Source organism: Phyllostomus discolor, chromosome 6 (genome assembly GCF_004126475.2).
Source record: "Phyllostomus discolor isolate MPI-MPIP mPhyDis1 chromosome 6, mPhyDis1.pri.v3, whole genome shotgun sequence".
Classification (NCBI taxonomy): domain Eukaryota; kingdom Metazoa; phylum Chordata; class Mammalia; order Chiroptera; family Phyllostomidae; genus Phyllostomus; species Phyllostomus discolor.
This window is the reverse complement of record NC_040908.2, coordinates 35,855,698-35,877,786: the sequence shown is the minus strand read 5'-3', so window position 1 is coordinate 35,877,786 and position 22,089 is coordinate 35,855,698. Positions and strand designations below refer to the sequence as shown.

At 37.8% G+C, this 22,089-nt stretch overlaps 1 protein-coding gene across 9 annotated transcripts in view; it reads left to right on the top strand.

The window, feature by feature from the left end:
- Positions 1–9,962: 9,962 nt before the first annotated feature.
- CCDC88A (coiled-coil domain containing 88A) overlaps positions 9,963–22,089 on the top strand; it is a 130,991-nt gene continuing 118,864 nt past the window's right edge. For 4 of the 9 annotated variants that reach the window (XM_028515192.2, XM_028515190.2, XM_028515189.2 and 1 more), the window contains exons 1-2: positions 9,963–10,966; positions 11,057–11,157. In XM_028515192.2, coding sequence (XP_028370993.1) covers positions 10,892–10,966; positions 11,057–11,157 — 176 coding nt within the window. In that variant the 5' untranslated portion in view covers positions 9,963–10,891. The remainder of the gene's footprint in view (positions 10,967–11,056; positions 11,158–22,089) is intronic. The other 5 variants (XM_036027978.1, XM_036027977.1, XM_036027976.1 and 2 more) reach the window with 2 other exon arrangements.

Genomic DNA, 22,089 nt, shown 5'->3' with positions numbered 1-22,089 from the left:
AAACTGTGGTAGCACCAGGTCACTTGATTTCTAGGCCAGGTGGAATTCCACTTCCCTGTTTCTCTGGAGACAGGAATAATGTACAATCTGTGTGTACTTGGCGCACTCAATAACCAATTGCAGTCTCATTTACACTTTTATGCTGAGATCAGCATTCAATAGTGCAATGAAGAGAGAAGAAACATTCTTTTCATGATTTTACCTCCTCGTTGAGCACCACAGTTTGTTTAAAAACACATGATATATATATCAGTAAGTAGACACAGATGATGTTTTGTAGAGGTGATCATTGCTATACCATCTGCCAGGGTCTGCAGTTGGTTAAAAAAAAGAAAAAGAAATTAGTTTGGCAGGATTTGCTCTTCACAAAATCATGCTGATTTTTGCCAATTCCTCGTAATTTGATATGCCCCTGCAAAAGGAGTAAGAGAAAAGTACTTTCACGTTTAGCTACAGGAAAAATATGGTCATTGTTCTTATGACTCTTGTTCAAAAACATTCAAGTATGAGTTAGATAGAGCCATAGTAAATAAAAGAAAATAAAGGAGATGGAGACATCTGGGTAAGTAATTCAGAATGACCAAACTTGAAAATTGTTTGTAGCTGCAGTGTAATTGATATGCTATTGCTATGTCTTAAACTAAAATGAAGGGGTATGAGATCTAAAGCCTTCTGGGATAAAAATATGCTCAATACAGGACTTGAAAACTTGTCTTTTTAGATTTATCCTAGTAAATTTCCACAGAGAGTGTGTATGAGTTTCTGAAAGTTTACATTTACACATAAAGGATTTCTTCCTCATTTAGAGTCAAAGTCTTCACATGATTAATGTGTTGGGAAATAGAAGCGCTCTAGCTGGTATTACATACTAACATCATTTCAATCAGTGCCATGGTTTTCTACTGTGCTGATTTCACAATGACTTTGGAAGAGGCTGTTAGAACTTCCTCAAATATAAATAAAGGGCATAACAATTGATTTGTTATCAATTTTGCTTTTATCAAGTAAGTGATGACTGTTTTCAAATAGGGAGACACTCTGAATAAATGTTGAATGAATGGGTTTTAGTGAAAGCTGGCTTGTGTGTAGAGCTGCCAGTGACTGCGGTGAGTGGAAGACACAGATGAGAGAATCCCAAGTGTCCCATATCACGGTAACCTAATTTTGATATTTTTTAAAAAAATAATGTCTTCTAGCCTTGGCTGGTGTGGCTCAATGGACTGGATGCCAGCCTGTGAATCAAAGGGTCGCTGGTTCAGTTCTGTCAGAGCACATGCCTGGGTCACAGGCCAGGTCCCCACTTTGGGGTGCATGAGAGGCAACCACACAGTGATGTTTCTCTCCCTCTTTCTCCTTCCCTTCCCCTCTCTCTAAAAATAAATAAATAAAACCTTTAAAAATAATGTATTTTAATAAATTATATTTTCTACTACTTAAAAATCAAGTTTTTAAAATAAAAGTTATAAAAACTATTTTAACAAATGTAGTCATTTAACAATATAGAGCAAATACTGTGTACAAGACATTGCAGTGCACTGATATTTTATATTTGTCAGTCAAAAAATAAGATTTGGTTTGTACCTTACATTAAGAGATCATATGTATCAAACTATATGCCACAAATTTTATGGCACTTTATTGTTAATATAAACCAGTTCCCTCTGTTTTGTCATGGCACTCCATCAAAGATTTAAGCTTGTGTTAATTTGGAAAGAATTTCCATCTTTAATGGCTATCAAAGAACCTATAGAAATGGTTCTAGGTGTTATTTACAGTTTTCGCATGCAGCTCTGTGCTAGGCAGTCTTCTTTTTGTGCCTTTAGTTCTGCTCTTTCTGCCTTTCTCTGTGCCTGGTGGCTGACCTTCGTGGACTGTATCTTCTGTGTTCTCTTGCTGTCTGCTTCTCATGGGGTGCAGCAGTGCAGAGCACTGGCCAGCAATATAAGTGAGAAGGAGAGAGGGATTGGGATATTCTTTTCCAATGTTTTCTTTTGCATCATGATGCCAGCAGTGAACCCATTGTTTATGGACACAGCTCCTATTCAGTGGCTCCTTTTCCAAGACTGAGCTTTCAGGATTCTGGTAACACTTTCCTCCTTTTGTCCTTTCCACCCTGACCATAGCTGGAAGCACTCCCGGCTTTTGCTTCTCACTGGCTGATTTACCACCCTGTGTTGGTTCACTTAACTCTTCAGACCTCTAAGTCATCCTTTCATTAAATTCTCTTGTTAAATACTTCAAAGTTGCCTGCTATTTCTTGCTGAGACTCAAGAGGATTCCCCCCCAAAATGGTTTTAAACCCAGAGGAAAGATTTTCAATGATAACATCATGAGAAATGGAAAACAATTCAAACTATACCTGACGACACTAAATGGAATCAATTTCCAAACAACTGGCGGACCAACTCTTCTGCATATTGTATACTTATACAATACAGTTGGATGGTTAATTTAATTCTTTATAAAGTTAATTGACTGGAAAAAACTTCAATTTGTTTTCTGTTTTGCTGCATCCAATGTAAATAGAGTAAATACTAGTTTAGAGGTCCACAAGCAATGGAGTGGGGGCCAAACCCTATCTGCTGTCCCTTTTGGCAAATAAGGGTTTACTATACAACACAGTAATGCTCATTTCTTTACATATAGTCAGTGGCTGCTTTGTGATATCATAGCAGTTGCAACAGATACCTTAAGGCACACAAAGCCTAAAATATTTACTATCTGGCCTTCTACAGAAAAAATTTTGCCAACCTCTGAATAAATTGGTTGAATGACATACTGGCCATTTTATTATTTTGGCTTCATTTAGATACAGTCTTCTATGTGTTTTGTATCGTCACTATGTTACCTCACATATATGGTAGCACCATAAATACTGATTAATAAAGAAAGTAAGAATGCACTGACAATTATAGAACTCATAATCACAGTTTTATTTTAAACACAGAAGCTACACTTTCATTCTTTTGCAAGATTTATTAGTCAAGTTTTATACATGGTCATAGGATTTGGAGTTTGATGTTTTAAAAATTGGTAATCTGGCAGTTCTACACACTTCACATATGATGAATGTTGATATTAAAATGCACTTGAGCCCTGGTTGGTGTGGTTCAGTGGACTGAGTGCCAGCCTGTGAACCGAAAGGTTGCCAGTTCGTTTCCCAGTCAGGGCACATGCCTGGGTTGCGGGCCAGGTCCCCAGTAGGGGGCGTGCAAGAAACAACCAGTTGATGTTTCTCTCCCTCTATTCCTCCCTTCCCCTCTCTCTAAAACTAACTAAATAGAATCTTTTAAAAAATGCGTTTGAATTTCATTCATTGATAAATTTAAACTGAGAGCCATGTGCAAACTTTAATCATTATTGTATTTTCCAGTGGTGTTTGACAGTGGTCCAGTGTTTTAAATGATGTGAAACAAATGCAGAAATATATTAAACTCTGACTGGTATGTTATAGGTTTAGTTTTTTTGTTTCTTCTTTATGTGTTGTTGATTTTTCCAAATAAGACAATGAAACATTATTTTTATGAGAAAGTAAATAATTCTTAAAATATGAAATGTGTTTAGTTTCATGTAACTGAATATTTTTATTGCTATTTTAGTTAAGAAATCCAAGACAGATCTTTAGGTTAAAAATTCATAGAATAAAATTGAGACTGAAAATTTTCTCAAGCTAATATGTTAAGAAAAGAGTCAACTGGCACACATTGATTGAAAATTAGAAAATAAAGGCATTTACACTTAAATATTTTAAAGTTTCATGAAAAGTTTAACTTTCAACTGCAGAAAATCAAATACATAGTCTCATATCAGTATATGCATTTTTAAGTATATCCTTCTACTGCCGTTCAACAGAAGGAAATAAAATGTCTTCATATTTCCTCATTTGTAACTTGTAGTTTTTGATATGGAAGCAGATCTACACTTTTCCTTTGATTATTAATTATTTTAATCCACATTTATTTTTAGTAGCCTAAAAGCACAAGTGGTGCTTTATGTGGAAACCGACAGGGAAAGTTGTGTGGCAAATTCAAATGATGCCCTAAAAATGGTATTTTTATACCCAGGAACAGCCATTGTGTGCTTCTTTTATTAGAAGATTTTAAGATTTTGTATTATGGTATATTGTGTATCGATTATATTTCTGAGGTTTTCACTGTGAAAAGAGTGCCTGCCACATGAATTTTTTGTCTATTTCATTAAGGATCTATCACTTGTTCTGACATATGTGAGGTTCTGTTTGAACTAGGTATTGCTAATGTCTGTCCCTAGAGTGGAAATGGTATGTGGTAGAGGCTGGGAACAGGCTTATAAGCAGAATAGGAAAGTGATTTTTTTTTTCTCGCCATTTAAAAGTCCATTTCAGCCCTAGCTTACATGGCTCAGGGGATTGAGCACTGGTGTGAACTGAAAGGTTGCTGGTTCGATTCTCGGTCAGGGCACCTGCGTGGATTGCAGGCTAGGTCCCTGGTTGTGTGAGAGGCAGCCAACTGATGTTTCTCTCTCACATTGATGTTTCTCTCGAGCTCTTCCTCTCTCTCTGAAAATAAATAAAGAAAATCTTTTAAAAAATAAAGTCTACTTCATAATATTTGTCCTTCTCTATACATGCTTTTATTTTCTTTTCCAACTATCAGGTTTCCATTTGCTTAGTATCTTTCCATCAGTGGCATTATAAATAGGAATGAGTCACCACCCATTACACAGATTTGAGTTAAAGGAGGAACCTAGCAAACATAAGGAACTGATCCCTTGATAGGAGAGTCATATCCTGGAAATAGCTGCTAAGTGACCAATAATTTATAAGAGTATTTCATGTCATACCACAGCAAACCAGTTAAAGAAATAGGGTAGCACCACCTCACTTAAGTAAAACCAAGAAACTGTCCGTAAGCAAAAACATTACACCAGAAGACATGTTTAGGCTTATCACCAGTTCATGGACTTCACTCATAGAAGAACCCATCAGGTCCTCAGTCAAAAATTTCTAATTCCTTCAGACTGTTTTAACAGTCTGTGAATACCCTACATACGGTAAATTAGAAACAGCACATTAGAATGGGAACTATGATACAGATATTATATCTGTAAAAACAAGCAGCAAAAAACAAAGAACCAAGAGAGAAAATGGAAAAACTACTCAAAGTAAAATAAAAATTCAAAATGTAGTTGTCTGGGACCTATGAGTGTAAGTCAAGTACCCTTGCAATTTTTAAGAGCCTCTGAATATATAATTATATTAAAAGCACAAAACAATAATTTAGGTCAATTGTGATGACATAGTTCTACACTAAAATGTCAGTTTCTGTTCAGAATATGCTGTCTAATAAAGTTCAGACAATTATAACACCTTTCTTGAATATTTCCTTCAAAATGATACAAAAAAAACCAATTTGGGTGTTGAAAAGGGTAAATATGATGTCTGAGAAATAAAAGATTATATGAAGTTTATGTATTCCTCTAAGCTTTTCTCTGAGAAAAAAATTATAGAGTTGAAAAAAATTTGTCTTGAAAGCCATTTTTTTTGTCTCAGTGTCTTTTTAGTTCTTCAAATTTACTGGCAAGCAGTAATTGCCAGCTAATGCCTCCTTTCTAGGTAACTCGTTAATTAGAATAGTTCTCAGAAATTTCTCTGCTGTGAGCTTTTGCCAATTGTCAGGAATTTAAACTGGTTTAAGGAAGACTCTTTGGCACATTGACTAAGATGCTGTCTTGAATGTCAGGGATACAAAGATGAGCAAACCAAGTCACTTTCCAGGAGTCCCCCATCTACTCAGAAAAAGAACATTTGAGCAAATACATATCATTCAGAGCAAGTTAAGAAATAAAGGAAGATCAGGTACTCTTCAGGCACAAAAGAGAGAGTGGTCAGCTCAACCCAGGAATAGGAATGCTTCATGGACAGCAACACTTGATTCCTGAAAAAGGTGTAGGAGTTGATCAGGATAGAAAGCAGGAAAGGGCATTTCTGATGGGGATGGTGGCATGGAATACAATAGTGATTTTGTGATGGTTCACTTTGGAGCAGAGCACTAAAGTATTTGAAAGGAATAAATGAAGACTGGACTGATAGGAAAATCCCTCTCTCTACCCTGTCATCTCTTTCCAACTTTCTTTTCTTCTGCCCAGTTGAGATGCAGGACAGAGCAATAAGCCCACGGTCTAAGCAGTTGTCCAGTAGGGAATGAAATTAGTACTTATACCCATTTCACAGCTGAGGCTCAAAGAAGTTAAATGACACACTTAATATCTCTCTTTCTCTCATTGTATTACATTTCTTTTTAAAACTATGTTGGATAATTAAAACATATATGTTCTATGTTTTGGATGAATTAAAAATCTTATTCATCAGATCATGAGGACTTAGAGGCCCTTTTGAAAAGTCTATGAGAAATTGGATTTTTTGATAGCATTTCTTTTTAAATATTTATGAGGCAATGGTGCCATTCTTTCTTTAAAAATACAGTTTTCTTGCCTTGGCTGGTATGGCTCAGTATATTGAGGGCCAGCCTGCAAACCAAAGTGTTGCCAGTTAGATTCCTAGTCAGGGCACATGGCTGGGTTGCAGCAGACCAGGTCCCCAATGGGGGGGGGGGGGCGCATTAGAGGCAACCACACATTGATGTTTCTCTCCCTCTATTTCTCTATCCCTCTCCCTCTGTCTAAAAATAAATAAATAAAATCTAAATAAAAGAACAGTTTTCTTGAGAAATAATTGACAATTCAGCCATTTAACGTGTCCAAATCAATAAATTTTTGTGTGTTCATGGAATTATGCATTTATCACTGCAATCGATTTTAGAATATTTTGATTTTCTCAAAAAGAAACCCCATACCCTAAGACATGAAACCCCCATATCCTCCCAACCTTGCCAGGTCTAGGCAACCACTAATCTGCTTTCTGTCTCTATAGATTCATCTCTTCTGGACACGTTGTATAAACGAAATCATGTAATAAGTGGTCCTTTGTGACTGGCTTGTTTAACTTAACATAATGTTTTCAAGGTTCATTCATGGTGTAGCATGTACATTACTACATTTTTAAATATAACTTATTTCTCTTTATTTTTTTAGAGAGAAGAGGGAGGGAAAGAAACACTGATGTGGTAGAGAAATATTGACTGGTTGCCTCTTGCATGTGCCCCAATGGGGGACAGACCTGCAACCTAGGCATGTGACTGACCAAAATCCAACTGGCAATCTTTCGCTTTGTGGGACAATGCCCAACCGACTGAGCCACACTGGTCAGGGCAGTACTTCATTTTTTTTATTTCCAAATATTCCATTGTATAACTATCCCACATTTTATTTATTGATCTATCGATCGAATGACATTTTGGCTGCTTCAGTTTTTGGATATTATAAACAATGGTACCACTCTGCAGCTGCCTTTGTTATTTTTAGTGTACTAGCTTATGAATGGGATTAGTTTTGTAAATATTTATCACTGAGGAGCCTGGTTTGGGTTCAGTCCATCATTTTCTATGGTGTAGATCAAGATGGAGGTACCTTTGCGTGCTCTTGTTACACAGGTAGTGTTATGTATATGAAACCTGCAGGGGAAGCTTCAATTATAATACATGGCGAGGTGGGGGGGGGCAGGGAATTGTGGGGAGGGAAAGAGTGGGGGAGAATCTTTCTCTTGTGACCCCTAAATAGGATCATGGTGCATTCTAAACATTTAACTTCTGATTAAAAGAGAGCGGAGCAAATAACTTAGACCCTAACAAGATGGGTATAATTTTTCTAAAATCCTGTCCTGTTGTATTTAACATTCTAAGAAAGGATGAATTCAGGACAAACGAATGACTACAAAGCACAAAAGTAACTTGAGAAATCTCTTCTTAAGCGAAAGGAGGATTGGAGCAAACTTTTGGATTTAATCTTATAGGACGTTGAAATTTGAAGGCCATTAAATTGTATAAATGTAAAATCCTTCTTTTGCCAGACAGAGAAGTTTCCTGATTGTACTCCTGAGATATTATAAAGCATTTCTAAGGCTGCTGTTAAACTAGAGGATTGTGAATTGGTAGGTTTTCAAATAAGTTACTCCAGACCTCAGTCTGGTCTAAAGCTTCCTGTTTTTACAATTAACTCCTCATGTTTCTTTGTTGAGTGTGTGTGTGTGTGTGTGTGTGTGTGTAAAACCTAAAGATAGACTAGGAAACATGTGGGGCCATCTGGCTTTAGAGGGGAATCCAGATTTCTGTCAGGGCTAGCTACTAAATGTAAACTGGATGAACAATGCTATTTTAATGTACAACTCCTCTGCTAACCCTTCAGTCATTACTGTCCAAAGTGCCCCCTAACTTCTTGTACTTTGGTATTAATGCTGTATGGGTTTTTCATGTGTGAATGAAGTAGGTTGGTCCGTCTTAAGATAAAGCCCCATACAAGCATGAACACTTCCATGTTACTGAGTCAAGCTTCTGAGGGATTACAAAGAAAAGTGAACCTGTCACTTTTTTCCTGTGAGGAGCAGACACTGGGCTACTCCTGAACTCGATGTTTCCTTCTTGGCCCCCACTCTCCCTTGGTCTGCATTTCCAAGTAAAGAATTGTGATTAAGAAAGAGTCATCAAGAGCAGAAGGAAAGGATTCCTAGCAACCAGAATGACCCAAGGCTGTGTGCTGACTAAGACAATGCGAGATTTTCCTCTGTGCACCAGTTAGCAAAGTGTGACATGAATGCATCCTAATATTAATTAAGATGATTTTGGAAGGGCATGTCTCTACTCTCCAAAAAAGAGCCATTCTGTAACTGAAGTAGGAGAAGTTACATTTCAAGTTTTTTCCTAAAGATTCTTCATTTGGGGGGAATAATGATTAAAGAAAACACCAATAACATTTATAAAACACTTACTATACATTGCTATTTAATTTAACCCAATTATTATCCCTGCTTTACATATGAAGAGAGTGAAACACAGACAGGTTCAGTAAATTGCCTAGGCTCACACAGCTAAGTATTGGAGCCTGGATTTGAATTAGGCAGAAAGACTAGAGCTCAGGCTCTCAACTACCTAGTTAAAAAATGGTGCTGTTTCTTAATTCAGTGGTATGAAAAAACAGTTTTTGCCACTCATTTAAAATGCCATGTAAGTAATCAGAGTAGATGTTTCTGTAGATGTCAACAGCATACATTGCAAAACTATACTATGTTTATTTTCTCTCAAAAAATTTGTTTAACATGCCCATTTTGTCCCAGGGAAAAGGTCTTTATTTTCCTTCAAAGTGAAGAGTAACATTTAATTTAGCTAGAGAACTGCTAAAATTACTTTGATGGTTCCACTCGTGCATAGCATAGAGATTCATGACAAATATGTAATCTGTTTATTTGTCATCCAACTTGAATGACTTCCAAATGTTTCTTCTTAGTAGCTCTTGATTTTGTTTGGATTTTTTTCCCCAGTGGCCAAAGTCTGAACCACGTTAGCTCCAGCCAGGGAATACCAACAAGTTGAAAGACAGCTATGGTTATTTAAAATCCTACTACATTCACTTGCAACTTTGAAGAGCATTCATGCTTTTAGTGTACTGGATTTTTTAAAAAAGAAAAAAAAAACAAGTTTGGGGCTCCAGTCCCTCCTTTGCTATTTACTGCAGCGAGTTTTCCCATTCCATTTTGCAGGCGAAAGCATGCTAAATAGATCAAGTCAAACTGTCCGAAAGGCTGTCTGCATCCCTCATGGTTAAAAGAGAAGGATTTTGTTCTTTTTCCTCCACACATCAAAGAAGGCACTCGGGGAGGAAATAAACCATAATTAGGCATGAGTGAGCAGACAGACCCCTTCCTCTGTCTTTCCCATCCCCGCCCCCAGACCCTGGCAAACGTCCTGGGTGTGAGCGAGGCGCCGGCCACCGCTGCAGCTGCGGCGAGAGCGCGTCCGTGCCCGCGCCCGCTGCCAGGATCTGGGCGGCGGCGGGACCGGCCCGGGGGCGCGCTCGCTCGGGAGCGCGCTCTTGCAGCGGTTTTCATCTCCCACTCCCACAATCCAGAGGCTGCGGCGCGGGAGGGGCGGGGAGTCGGCGGAAGGATACGAGCGCGGAGGCAGCAGCGCGCTCCTTTTGACTGCAGGATCGCGGCATCTGCTGGGCGGCGAGGAGCGGGGTGTGATGCGGCACTGCGGTTTTGAAGCCGTTACTCCGGCTCCTCCACAGAGGGCAGAAGACTAGGCTGGAGCGCGGCGGTGATTTTTGTGCCAGGGCTCCCGGAGGCTCACCGAAAAGGCTGGCGGGGCTCAGAAAACTGGAGGCTTAGGGACATATTCAAGCCCCCACCCCCTGGGAGGGGAAGGGGGCTGGAGGCGAGGCTTGAGGGCGGCCGAGGCATGGTGTCTGGTTGGAGGGAAGGGACGAGCCCTGCCTGTCGTTGGTGAGGGGCAGGGGAGGCTCCGCGTTTCGTAGCAGCTCCGTGCCCACTGCGGGGTGGAAGGTGTTGAGGGGCACACGGAGGTCCAGCCTGGTGGCCGTCCGGAACCCTTAATGTGAAATCGAACGTGGTATTTCATTTAGCCCACGTTGGGATTAATTCATTATAGGCAGCCTCGCTAGTCAGGCTCCTCCAGGAGCTGGGCAACCTTGACGGGCTTTTTGTCTTGCTGCTCCAGCCCCTTTTCCCTTCCTCCTCCTCCAGATGCCTTTTCTCTGCCCCTCCTTGCCCGGTACAGACATTTCCAGCGCAGGCTGCGGCTCGTGGCTGCTGTCGAAGCCACTTCTTGGGATTTCGGCTCGTTTCCCTCTGGGGTATTTTTTGAGGAGGGAGAGTTCTATTCTCCCCTCCACGATGGGATTTTCTTCCCGTGCCAAAATAGACTTTCATTGATTTCTACTTCAACGTTTAGTGAACAATTCCCTAGGCGTATTTTTTGTGGTAGTTCCTTTTTTGAAATACATGAGCTGTAAAATGGAGAACGAAATTTTTACTCCCCTTCTGGAGCAGTTCATGACCAGCCCTTTGGTCACTTGGGTGAGTGTTATTTGTTATATATTTTGCTGCATTATTTGTGACTGCAGAGATGGAGGTGGGCATTGGTGTTTGATGATCATTCTGTTCCAGGTTAAAACGTTTGGACCTCTGGCTGCAGGAAATGGGACCAACCTGGATGAATATGTGGCTTTGGTGGATGGGGTGTTCTTGAACCAGGTCATGCTCCAAATGTAAGTGTTCTTTTTTCTTTTCTAGGCAACTTTTGTGTGTGTGTGTGTGTGTGTGTGTGTGTGTGTAAATGCATACTGTGAACTTAGAGATTTTATGTTTTAAGCTCCTAATTTGGTTCTTTGCCAGAAAAATTCAGGTGGTTTAACAATTGGACCTTGAAAGGAGTAGTAAGCTTACATGCCCAGCTTATTTATCACAACCCAGTGATTAAAATTACGAAACTTTAATTTTTCATTCCGTAAACCATGTATTGTCCCTTACTGTCTTCAGTGCTGAAATTCAAACCACATTGTGTCCTCTGATAATTAGGTGAGAGAGAGAGAGAGCGCGAGAGGGAGAGAGAGAGAGAATAAATATGAGGATGAGAATGAATAAGAATAGTTTCCTATGGGGGGGTCTTTACTGTGAAGTTATGCACATTTGATGCAGAAATGTTTCTTATTAACCTTTGTGTCTAAAAATAAATGGCTCATAATTTGAAACTGGTGAAGTAATAACAGATTTCAGAAGAGAGAATTTCAAACAATAGTTTCTACCAGTGAGGAACTGTTGCTGTATCAAGTAATTTAAATGCTACTAAGTGAATAGATGCTTTATTGTGTGAATTATTAGATTAATATTTGGGGGTTCGTTTAAGGTATTAGAGCTAGTTTTGAAATGCAGGTAACTGAAATCTTGATGACAACTAGGTAAAGATTTAGTAGGCAAATTTTTATGGTACTGGGTTTAGTGTATTGAGTAGAAAAGTTTTTGAGATGGGAATTGAATATTGAAATCATATTGGTAGCTGGATCAGTGAATAAAAACTCCATTTTTATCCTTGTAGGTATTGTGTTAATAGCATACATGTATTCTAAGTACACAAGTGTAGGTTATCAAACTGAATTTTACAGTTGTGCTCAAAATAATGTATATTTAGCCTTATTTCTCTTGAACAGAATCTGGTTACAAAGAATAGTTTGGAACTTTTAATTTCAAAACAGTGTCATCTTTTATATGTGTAGGAATTTCATGCATTATTAATGTTACTAGAGAATTAGTCTACTGTTGACAGACTAATAGCCTAACATAAAATATCAATTTTGTATTTTATTGGAATTTTTAAAAGAATTTTCTGTTTAAAAGAAGGTAGATGTCAAATCCATAAATAATTGTTCCAGTGGTAACTTTGCAATCTGTTTGCTCAAAGAGTTTGTGTAGTATTTTTAATGTATGTGTTGATCCTACAGGGAAATATTATACTACTGTATGTTTTCCAAAAGTGTTTTATTTGTATAGTCACCCAAAGAAATATGTATGTTATCTAAATGCGTGTGTATATATATATTTTCTTAAGAAAGGTAAAAAGAATGTAGACATTAATTATTTCCAGGGACAGTAAATATATTTTTGGCAGCCCTCTCATGGAACTATTTTTTATCTTTGAAATACCCCACTATTTCTTAAGCAAAATGGTAGACTAATTAAATTGACTTCTATTTTAGGAAACACACATGACAGGAAGGGTAGCCATTACAGTAGATACTCAGAACTTGTTTCCCTGTTTTTTTTTCTTGCTTGTTTTAGACAAGCAAGAATTTTGGATTTGTATACTGACCTCTAAAAAAATAGGTGTGTTTACAAAAATAGGAAAATACATTACTTTGGTTTTCCACCTTAATGTTTTTTATCTGAATGATTCTTTTTCCAAAATAATATTTAGTTTTCTTTTTGAGTCCTGAACAGTTAGACGAGGTGCTAAAAACACTTTAGCTTGTTTCCACTTTGAGTACAGTTTATGTGTAAAAACATATATGTGTACTTTGAATGTTATGGTGTTCCAAAATAGGGGTTGCCAGGTTGTTTTTTGGGGAGAACGTCAAATCTGCTTCTGTTTTCAGTTCCACTTCTCTGTTTCTTTAAGGCTTTTTCAGTGTCCTAAATTCTGTTCTGAATGACCTTTATTAAGTAAAGAAAAAGAAGATTAAGAAAAAAAGAAGTATACTTTAGCTTTCTAAAAATAATTTGCTAAAATAAAATCAACACAAATTTGTTACCCAATAGGGTAATAACATATACATTGTTTTAAAGCTATATTTTACTGATTTTGAAATCTTTAAGACTTGTTAAGCACCCTACTTAATATAAATCATTTGACTCAATGTACTCTATTAAATTGTCAGTTGAAATAGTACCCAGTAAGTGAACCTAAAAGTTAGCCTTTGTCTAAGTAATATCTAGATTACATTTGGTTATAAAATTCGTAAAAATCTTTTGTAAATGAAATTTTATCTTTCTTTGTGTTTCTTGTGCTTCCAGTTCATTGAGTTTCTTGGATCTGTGGGTTTGTAGTTTTTATCAAAATTTGGCCATTATTTACACACAGATCCAAGTTATCTACTTTTTGCCCCCTTTCTCCTTTTTGGAAATACAGTTACACTTAGTACTTGTGTATCAGGAGGTTGATGTTATGTTCACTGATGTTCTGTTCAGGTTTTTTGGTTTTCTCTTTCATTTAGATAATCTTGCTATGTCTCCAAGTTCATTAATCTTTTTTTTTCTGTAATGTGTAATCTTCTGTTAACCTTATCCAGCATTTTAAAAAAAATTTCAGACATGGTTTTATCTCTAGAAATGCAGTCCTTTTTTATGTCTTCCACTTGTATAGCTCTCATGCTGTCTTTTCTCTAGCTTCTTGAACATTGTAGAATTCAGTTATAACTGGCTGAGTGTCTAAGTCTACAATTAAATCTGCAGCATTTCTGGGTTGGTGTCGATTGATGTTTTATCTCATGGATTGTGTTTACTTGCTTTTGCATGCCTGGTAATTTTTGACTGGATGCCAGGCATTTGGAATTTTTTACCTTGTTGGGTGCTAGATATTTTTGTATTCCATTAAAAATTCTTGAGCTTTGTTTTGGGATGCAGTTAACTTGGGAGCAGTTTGATCTTTTCAGATTTTGCTTTTAAGTTGTGTTAGGCAGTACCGCTGTTGCACTGTAGAGGCAAAACCCTTCTTAATACTCTAGCTGGTGGTAATAGGAGCTATTCCTGGACTTCTGTGAATTCTAGGTGGTGTTCCCTCCAGTCCTTTTCATTGGTTCTTTCACTGCCTTGGGTAGTTCCTCACACATATGTACTGATAAGTGCTCAGTTGAACACTTGAAGAATATCTCTGTAGATCTCTGGATCTATCTGTGTAGCTCTCTCCTTTTTTAGTACTGCCTTGTATATGATAATCACCTTCCTATCTCCAGACTAAGTTATGTCTCCTCAACTCAGGAAGACCATTGTGCTCTGCCAGCGTTCCCCATCCTTGTTCCGTGGCCTAGAAATTCCTTCAAGGCAGTACACTAGGGCAGTTGTAAATCCCATCTCATGTGTTTCCCATTTTTTCAGAAATCTACTGTTCTTTGTTGCCTGATGTCCATTGTCTTGAAAAAATCCTTCCAATGTTTTGTCTTTTTATTTTTCCCAGTTGTTTCAGGCAGGAGGGTAAATTTGGTTTCTGTTATTCCTGCTTGGCCAGAAGTGGATCTCTGTTTATATACTTGTACATTAAATACATTATTGCTCCGCCAGTCTTATATTCCTGCTTTCAGATATGGCATAGAATTTTGTTATAGGAGCCTTATGGTAGAATTTGATTTTCACCTAAAGTGTTAATTAAGCGTAAGTATTGATTAGTGATTAGATTTGCCATTTTGGACCTGGAATCTGAAGGTAAAGAGTTGATTTCTTCATGCCAGTTTACTGACTCTGCTTTATAATTTCAGAGTCTGTTTACTGACTTGGGCTTCACTGTATTCAGAGATGAATCCTGGATTTCATTGAGTAGCTCCTTGAATCAAAGAATCTCTGTAAGAGCCTGTGACATGGTGTCAGTCCTCTTTAACTAATGGGAAAAGGAAGCTATTTAGAGATCTGGAATGATGGCCCAGCTCTTTTGCATGCTGCAGGGCATTTTCCTACTTCAGCTAAATGAAATAGTTTTTCCCCAGAGCTAGCTATATATATGACTTTGTGACGGTGAAGTAGAAATAATTGTTTTTCTGTTTGAGATGTCATTCAGTTCTGTAACCAATTTTGAATATTACTTGCTGTGAATTTTTAAGGAATTTATGACAGTAGTTAAATTTCATCATTTTAAAGTTGAAGAAGTATGCTATTTATATTACCTAAGCAATTGAAAATATGGATATGTTAGGGTTTTAAGTACTGAGAAAATTACTAATAGTGTCAGAACAATACTTGGAATTACTCTGATTCAATCCCATTAGATAGCTGTAGAGATCTATACTTGAAATACTTAGTAAATGTAATATACTTATTATGACTTTTCTTTTAGAATCCTGAGTTTGAAGGGACTTCAGAAGTCATCTACTGTGAAAATCATTTTCTTTCTTTTTTTTTTTTTTTTTTTTGGTAAGAGAGGGGAAGGGAGGGAGGGAGAATGCGAGGGAGAGAAACATCAATGTGTGAGAGAAACATTGATCAGTTGTCTCCCATACACATTTCTACTAGGGATCAAACTGCAACCTGGGCATGTTCCCTGACTGGGAATCAAACCAGCGACCTTTCATCTTAAGGAGTGATGCCCAACCAGCTGAGCCACACTGGTCAGGGCTGTGAAATACATTTTTAATTAAACCCCTGACATGTGGTCATCCAGCTTCTGTATTAGTATTCCCTGGAAATCTGTTTTATAAAGTATATTTAATGTAACCACTTATCTAATAGAGAAAGTTGACTGAAAAATGTTCTTTAAGTTATCAATGGTTAAGTTTAAAAAGTAGATTGTACTAGTTTTATGACTATAATAATCTCAAAATGAATTATAAAATACATAAGTTGTTGCTTTAGCTGGGTGGCTCTGTTGGTTGTAGCATCATCTCATATAGCAAAACACTGCAGGTTCTATTCCCTGTCAGGGCACATACCTAGGTTGCAGGTTCTATCCTGGTCAGAGTGTGTATGGGAGGCAGCTGATTGATGTTTCCCTATCTGCCTATCTCTATCTCTCCCTTCCCCTCCCTCCATCTCTTTTATCCCTCCCTCCCGCCCTTGCTCCCTTACCCACTCTCTCTAAAATCAATAAACATATCCTTGGATGAGGATTTTAAAAGTGTATATATATATACACATGTATAAGTTATCTTACCAAGTATGACACTGACTCTGAATTTATATATATATATATATTTGTTCATTTACAGTTGTCCCAGTTTTTCCCCTGTTGCTCTCACCTGCCCAGTGTTCCCTCCCACCCCAACTCCCACAGTCAATCCCTACCCTGTTGTCCATGTCCAACTCTAAATTTTGATATGGTCACTCTCAGGTTTTCTCATTGGACCTTATAGATTTTGTTTGTTGCTTCTTAAAAACACTCACAAGGTAGCCAGAGTTGCTATCTTATTACAAAGTTTTGTGATTTACCTCCCAGGTATTTCTCAGCTGTGCCCCTGACTCTTAGATTAATGCAGTAGCCCCTAAATGGTCTTCTTACTTTTGGGCTTGCTTCCTTTAACTTGTCTTCTCATCTGTGATCATATGATATTTTCTAAAACACTTCTATCTTTAAAATGATTCAATATGCACTCCAATGTTCATAGCAGCACAATTTACAATAGCCAAGTGCTAGAAGCAACCTAGGTGCCCATCAGTAAATGAGTGGATCAAAAAACTATGGTACATTTACACAATGGAATTCTATGCAGCAGAAAGAAAGAAAGAGCTCCTATCCTTTGCAATAGCTTGGATGGAGCTGGAAAGCATTATGCTAAGCGAAATAAGCCAGGCAGTGAAAGACAAATACTATATGATCTCACCTTTACCAGGAACCTAAACAACAAAACAAATAAACAAGCAAAATATAGCCAAAGACACTGAATTAGAGAACAGGCTGACAGTGACCAGAGGGAAGAGGGGAGGGAATTTCTGGTGAATTTCAGGGGAGAATGGGAAGGGTTTACAGGAACAAATATAAAGGACACATGGACAAAAACTAGGGGAGGTGGAAATGGGAGGGAGGTGGGGAGGGATGGGTAGGTGGGGAGGGATGGGTAGGTGGGCTGGGATGGGAGTAAAGAACAGAAAACTGTACTTGAACAATGATTAAAATAAAATTTTTCAGAATGATTCAGTAGCTTCTGCCTTGAGAGTAAACACATTGCTTAAGCATTCAGACTCCTTTGAGACCTGGCTGCTGCCTACTTCTCTAGTTTTATCTTTGCATCGTACTACCTTAATTCATAACCTAAGATTTAGCACACTTATAGTAGCCAAAGATAGGCTGTATTCTCATAGGTCTCTGTGCCTTTCTATATATTCTTCCCTTCTCCAGAACACTCTTCCACCTCCTCACTATTGCTTTCTTAACTGACTGCTGCTTACTATTTACCATCACTGCTTCTCTGCCATACTCTGGCTCCTCTTAGACTTAGTACTCCAACTTGTGCTTCTATTGGACCCTATACAGTGGTACCTCAGTACTCGTCATTAATTTGTTCTGGAAATCCTGATGAGTGCTAAAACCTATAAGTATTGAACTGTTTGTGAGCTATCATGAGAGTGACCCATTGACCTCTGTTTCATCACCAGAGAGGAGGATGGAGTGGCGAGCAAGTACTGAGTGCTGAAACATTTTTTCTTGTCAGAATGCCCACCAGTACAGGGTTTGACGAGTTCTGAAGTTGAGGAGTACCAGGGTGTGACTGTATATACTTTGGTGACAGTATTTATTTCACTATATTGCAGTTCTTGGTATGCTGGACTCTATTGAGTACTTGTGAATTTTTGGAAGCTAGGGTATTATATCTTTCATCGTTCTATTCCTAGCACCAGTGCTTGAGATACAGTCAATTCTTGATACACTCTTGTATGAATGAATAATAGAGAGGGTATGTGATAAAGTGGAATGAATTTAGGCGTGAGTCAGACAGACTTGGGTTCGGTTCTCACTGTGCTACTTATTAGTGTATGATTTTTTTTTTTTAAGATTTTATTTATTTAGTTTTAGAGAGGGAAGGGAGGGAGAAAGAGGGAGAGAAACATCAATGTGTGGTTGCTGGGGGCTGTGGCCTGCAACCCCGGCATGTGTCCTGACTGGGAATCGAACCTGCGAGGCTTTGGTTCGCAGCCCACGCTCAATCCACTGAGCTACGCCAGCCAAGGGCCATTAGTGTATGATCTTAAACAATTTACTTATTATCTCTAAATCTCAGTTCCTACATCAATAAAATGGGAGAAAATATTTCCTTCCTGAAGTAGACATAATCTATATTAAGGGGAACATATTATCTTATTTTCTGTTTTGTTGACCATGGTATCCCCAGGGCTGGTTGCTGTCATTATTATCCTGTGTTGTACCATACCTACCTATTTATATTTCCTCAAACAAGTCATGATCATTCACAACTTAGTTTTTTATAATCTCTGGTGGTATCACCTCTATAAAGCTGTATGATCTTTAGCAAGTTACTTTAGCGATTTCCTCCTTTATAAACAGGATAAAAAGAGAATCACAGGGCTACTATGAGAATTTAGTAGGATAATTTGTGCACAGTGTTTAGTATGTAACAAGTGTTCAATAAATGCTAGCTGTTGATATCTTTATTGCTTTATTCTATTATTATAATAATAATTGTTTCCTAGACTGCCCTTTCCTTCTCTCTCTCTCTCTTTTTTTTGCCTAGCAAATTCTTATTCATCCTTTCACACTCCGTGAAGTCCCTCGACAGAGTTTATTGCTGTCTCCCCTATGATCCCATATCTACCTTTACTAAATTGTTCAAGTGATATGACTAGTAGACAGCACTTAGAGGCTACAGATTTTGTGTTATGTCATCACCAACACCTAGCATAGAACTTGGCATGTATTACCATCACCTAGCGTAAATTTGGTATGTTGTAAGTTTTCAGGAAATGTCAAAGGAATGAGTGAAGACATTTTGTCTTTTTACACATTTTCAAAAATTTGAGGATCCTCTCGTATTGTAGGATTTAGTTTGTTTTACTTTTTAGTTTATATTCTATTTCTCCTTTTCTTCTCTCTCTGTCCTCTTATTTGTTTTAATTACCTTTATTGGATATTTTCTTTACCTATTTTATGTCTTGCTTGAGGTGAGGTGGTAAGAACAAGTCATAGTCCATGATTTTCTCTGGTAGTAGAATACACAGGGCCTTCAGTTTGATTTCCATTAACTTTCCTGATGATGTCCAACAAATTGAGATTTTTGTCCACAGTCTTATATTAGACCAGTGTCTTCAAGAGCAACCCCATAGTGATGTCTGATTCTTAGTATAACACATATCTAGTTAAGATATAGAAAATGACGAGAAACTAGGGAAGAAGTTAACTAGTTGTTACATATGGGAGTAATTCTAAATTTTTAACTGAAATTTCTCTTTGTAATATGTATTAATTATGGGAAACTAGTCCTCACAGGATAGGTGGAAAGGAAAACCAATTTTTAACTATACTCTTTCAGAAGAACACCAGTTGATCTTTTAAGGTTTATGAAACAGATTTGTACCAGTTTTAAGCAGAAAGTTTCAGTGTTTTAAAATAAATATTTGAAGATTTAATTGGTATTGAAAAGTTTTCTAATATTTCAAATTAGTCATTGGTAAACTAGCTACTTTTAAAGACTCGGTGTGATATAGAGGAAAAAAAGATGGACTTGAGAGCTGTAAGCTAAAATCCTGCATCAGTCATTTAATGTATTATTTAGTCAGTTATTGAAATAAGAAAATACTCTTATATTCTCTTTATTCCTATATTATTTTAGTTTTGTTTTGCTAGTTAATTTTAAAGTGTTTTTTTATTGATTGATTTTACAGAGAGTCAGAGAAACATGGATTTGTTGTTTCACTTGTTTATGCATTCATTGGTTGCTTCTTGTATGTGCCCTGACCTGGGATCGAACCTGCAACATTGGTGTTGGGCAACACTTTAACCAACTGAGCTACACAGCCAAAGCTTGCTAGTTAAATAATTAATAAAACTAGGTTGAAAAATAAACTTTATTCTGAGTGAGAGGAGGCCTGCCTCTAACATTGGTGAGAGCCAGGGCAAGCATGTGTTTACCACAAAAGGCTAAATATTTAAAGGTTCTGAACCATGTTAACATGTTGTTAAATATGTCCTGGTTTTTTATTTTGATAAATATACTCTTATAATCATTTGACTCAGGAGAGAGTCATATTTAGAGTTTGTGGAATTTAGAATTCATAAGCTCACAGTTTTAAATCCTCCTGTCACCTCTGGCTCTGTCTGGCAGGCACCACAAAGAGGTGTCATGTGCATGCTGTGGACATGCTACATGCATGACTGCAGTCCAAGCTCTGGCACTCCCTCCTCCAAATAGCTGCTTCTTGGCCAAAGGTGTACATATCTGTAGCATAGTCTGTCCTCAGGACAGACCTGGGAAAGAGGCCTGTGCATGCCCTGAAATTGGGTTAGGGGTATTTGGGCAAGAGATTTCAGAGTTCCTGATAATTGGAATGTCATTCTGAAGGGGCATATATAGGTACATCCTCTTGTTTCCCTAGACTCCTTGCCTAGTAGTGAGGAGCATGGTCTGAGGAGAGCCAGAGTAAGACTCAGGGCAGAGACCTTTTTTGCCAGGATCTAAATACAATATTCAGTTAGAGACATGAAGTGATGGTTTATTGAAATATCCATTCATTCAGTGAATTGTTTCTGAGGACTCAGTATCTGCTAAGTACTGGGGGTATGATGCTGAATAAGATTTGGTGAGCATGTAAACAAATTGCGGTGTGATATACCCGTATGTGCTACATAGCAGACTTATCTTCTTGATCCATGTTGGCACAAAGAGAAGTGATCATTTACCTGGAGGAAAGGCTTCTTGGAGGGGGGAACCTTTGAACTGGGACAAGAAAGTTGAGTAGGAGTTATAAATAATGAAACTAGGAGGAAGGACATTTTAAGCTAAGAAAATATCATGAAGATATTAATAAAAACGATGGAATCAGGGAACTGTAGCATATTTTGTATGGCCAAAGCAGGGGTTGTATGCTTCTTGCATATGGGAAATGAATTTGAAGAGGTGTGAGTGGAAGATACCATATCCTTAGGTACCATGTTATTAAAAAAAAAAAAGATTGAGCCTAGGATAATTATCAGGTTTTTTACTTGGGTGAAGAGTGGATGGGTATTGCCTTTTGTAACTAAGGCATTACAGGAGAATGGAAAGTTGAGGGGGGCGGGAAGTGTGGAAAATAAGTTCTGAGTTTATTTTGGATTGTTTGGTGAACAGTGACAAATATCTTGTGGGCAAGTGGATACATAGGTCTGGAGCTCAGGGAAAAGGTCTGGAATAGAGATTTGGAAATTAGATTTTAAGTTTGTAATAGAAACTAAGGACATGGGTGTTGGGAAAAAATGTAGATGAGGCTCAATGACAGTTCCTAAGAAACAGCAACATTAAAAGGTTGGAGGTTTAAAGAAAGTGGAAAAATTATACAAAGCTGCTGAGAAGAAATCACAAAAGGAGTCAGTTAAAGATGAATACAAGTATTGTCATGCAGGGTTGATGACTTGAGACTTGGAAACCACACATTTGTGGTGGAGCCAGTTGGCATGGTTGAATAACTTACTAATGCTTAGATGCTCAGAAACTGACAAAAAAATATCTGTAGAGTTTATTCAGAATTGGGGCTTGGTATGTGGCTGTGAGGTGGGATACTCTCAGGTGAATAGTAGAATACAGTGTGAGCATTAATGTGAGGTGGAAAGATGTCATGAGGAGCAGGCTGATTAGATTGGAGGTTGCAATAAGGATGAAGGAGAAGAGGCTTAGAAGTTGTAAAGGAATAAGAGATGGTGGAATAGGTTGAAGTCAGAGAGAACTTTCAGATTTTGAGTTTTTGGAGGTGGTGATTCTGAGTGGTGATTTAGGGCCTATGTGAAATAATGTTAATGGGTG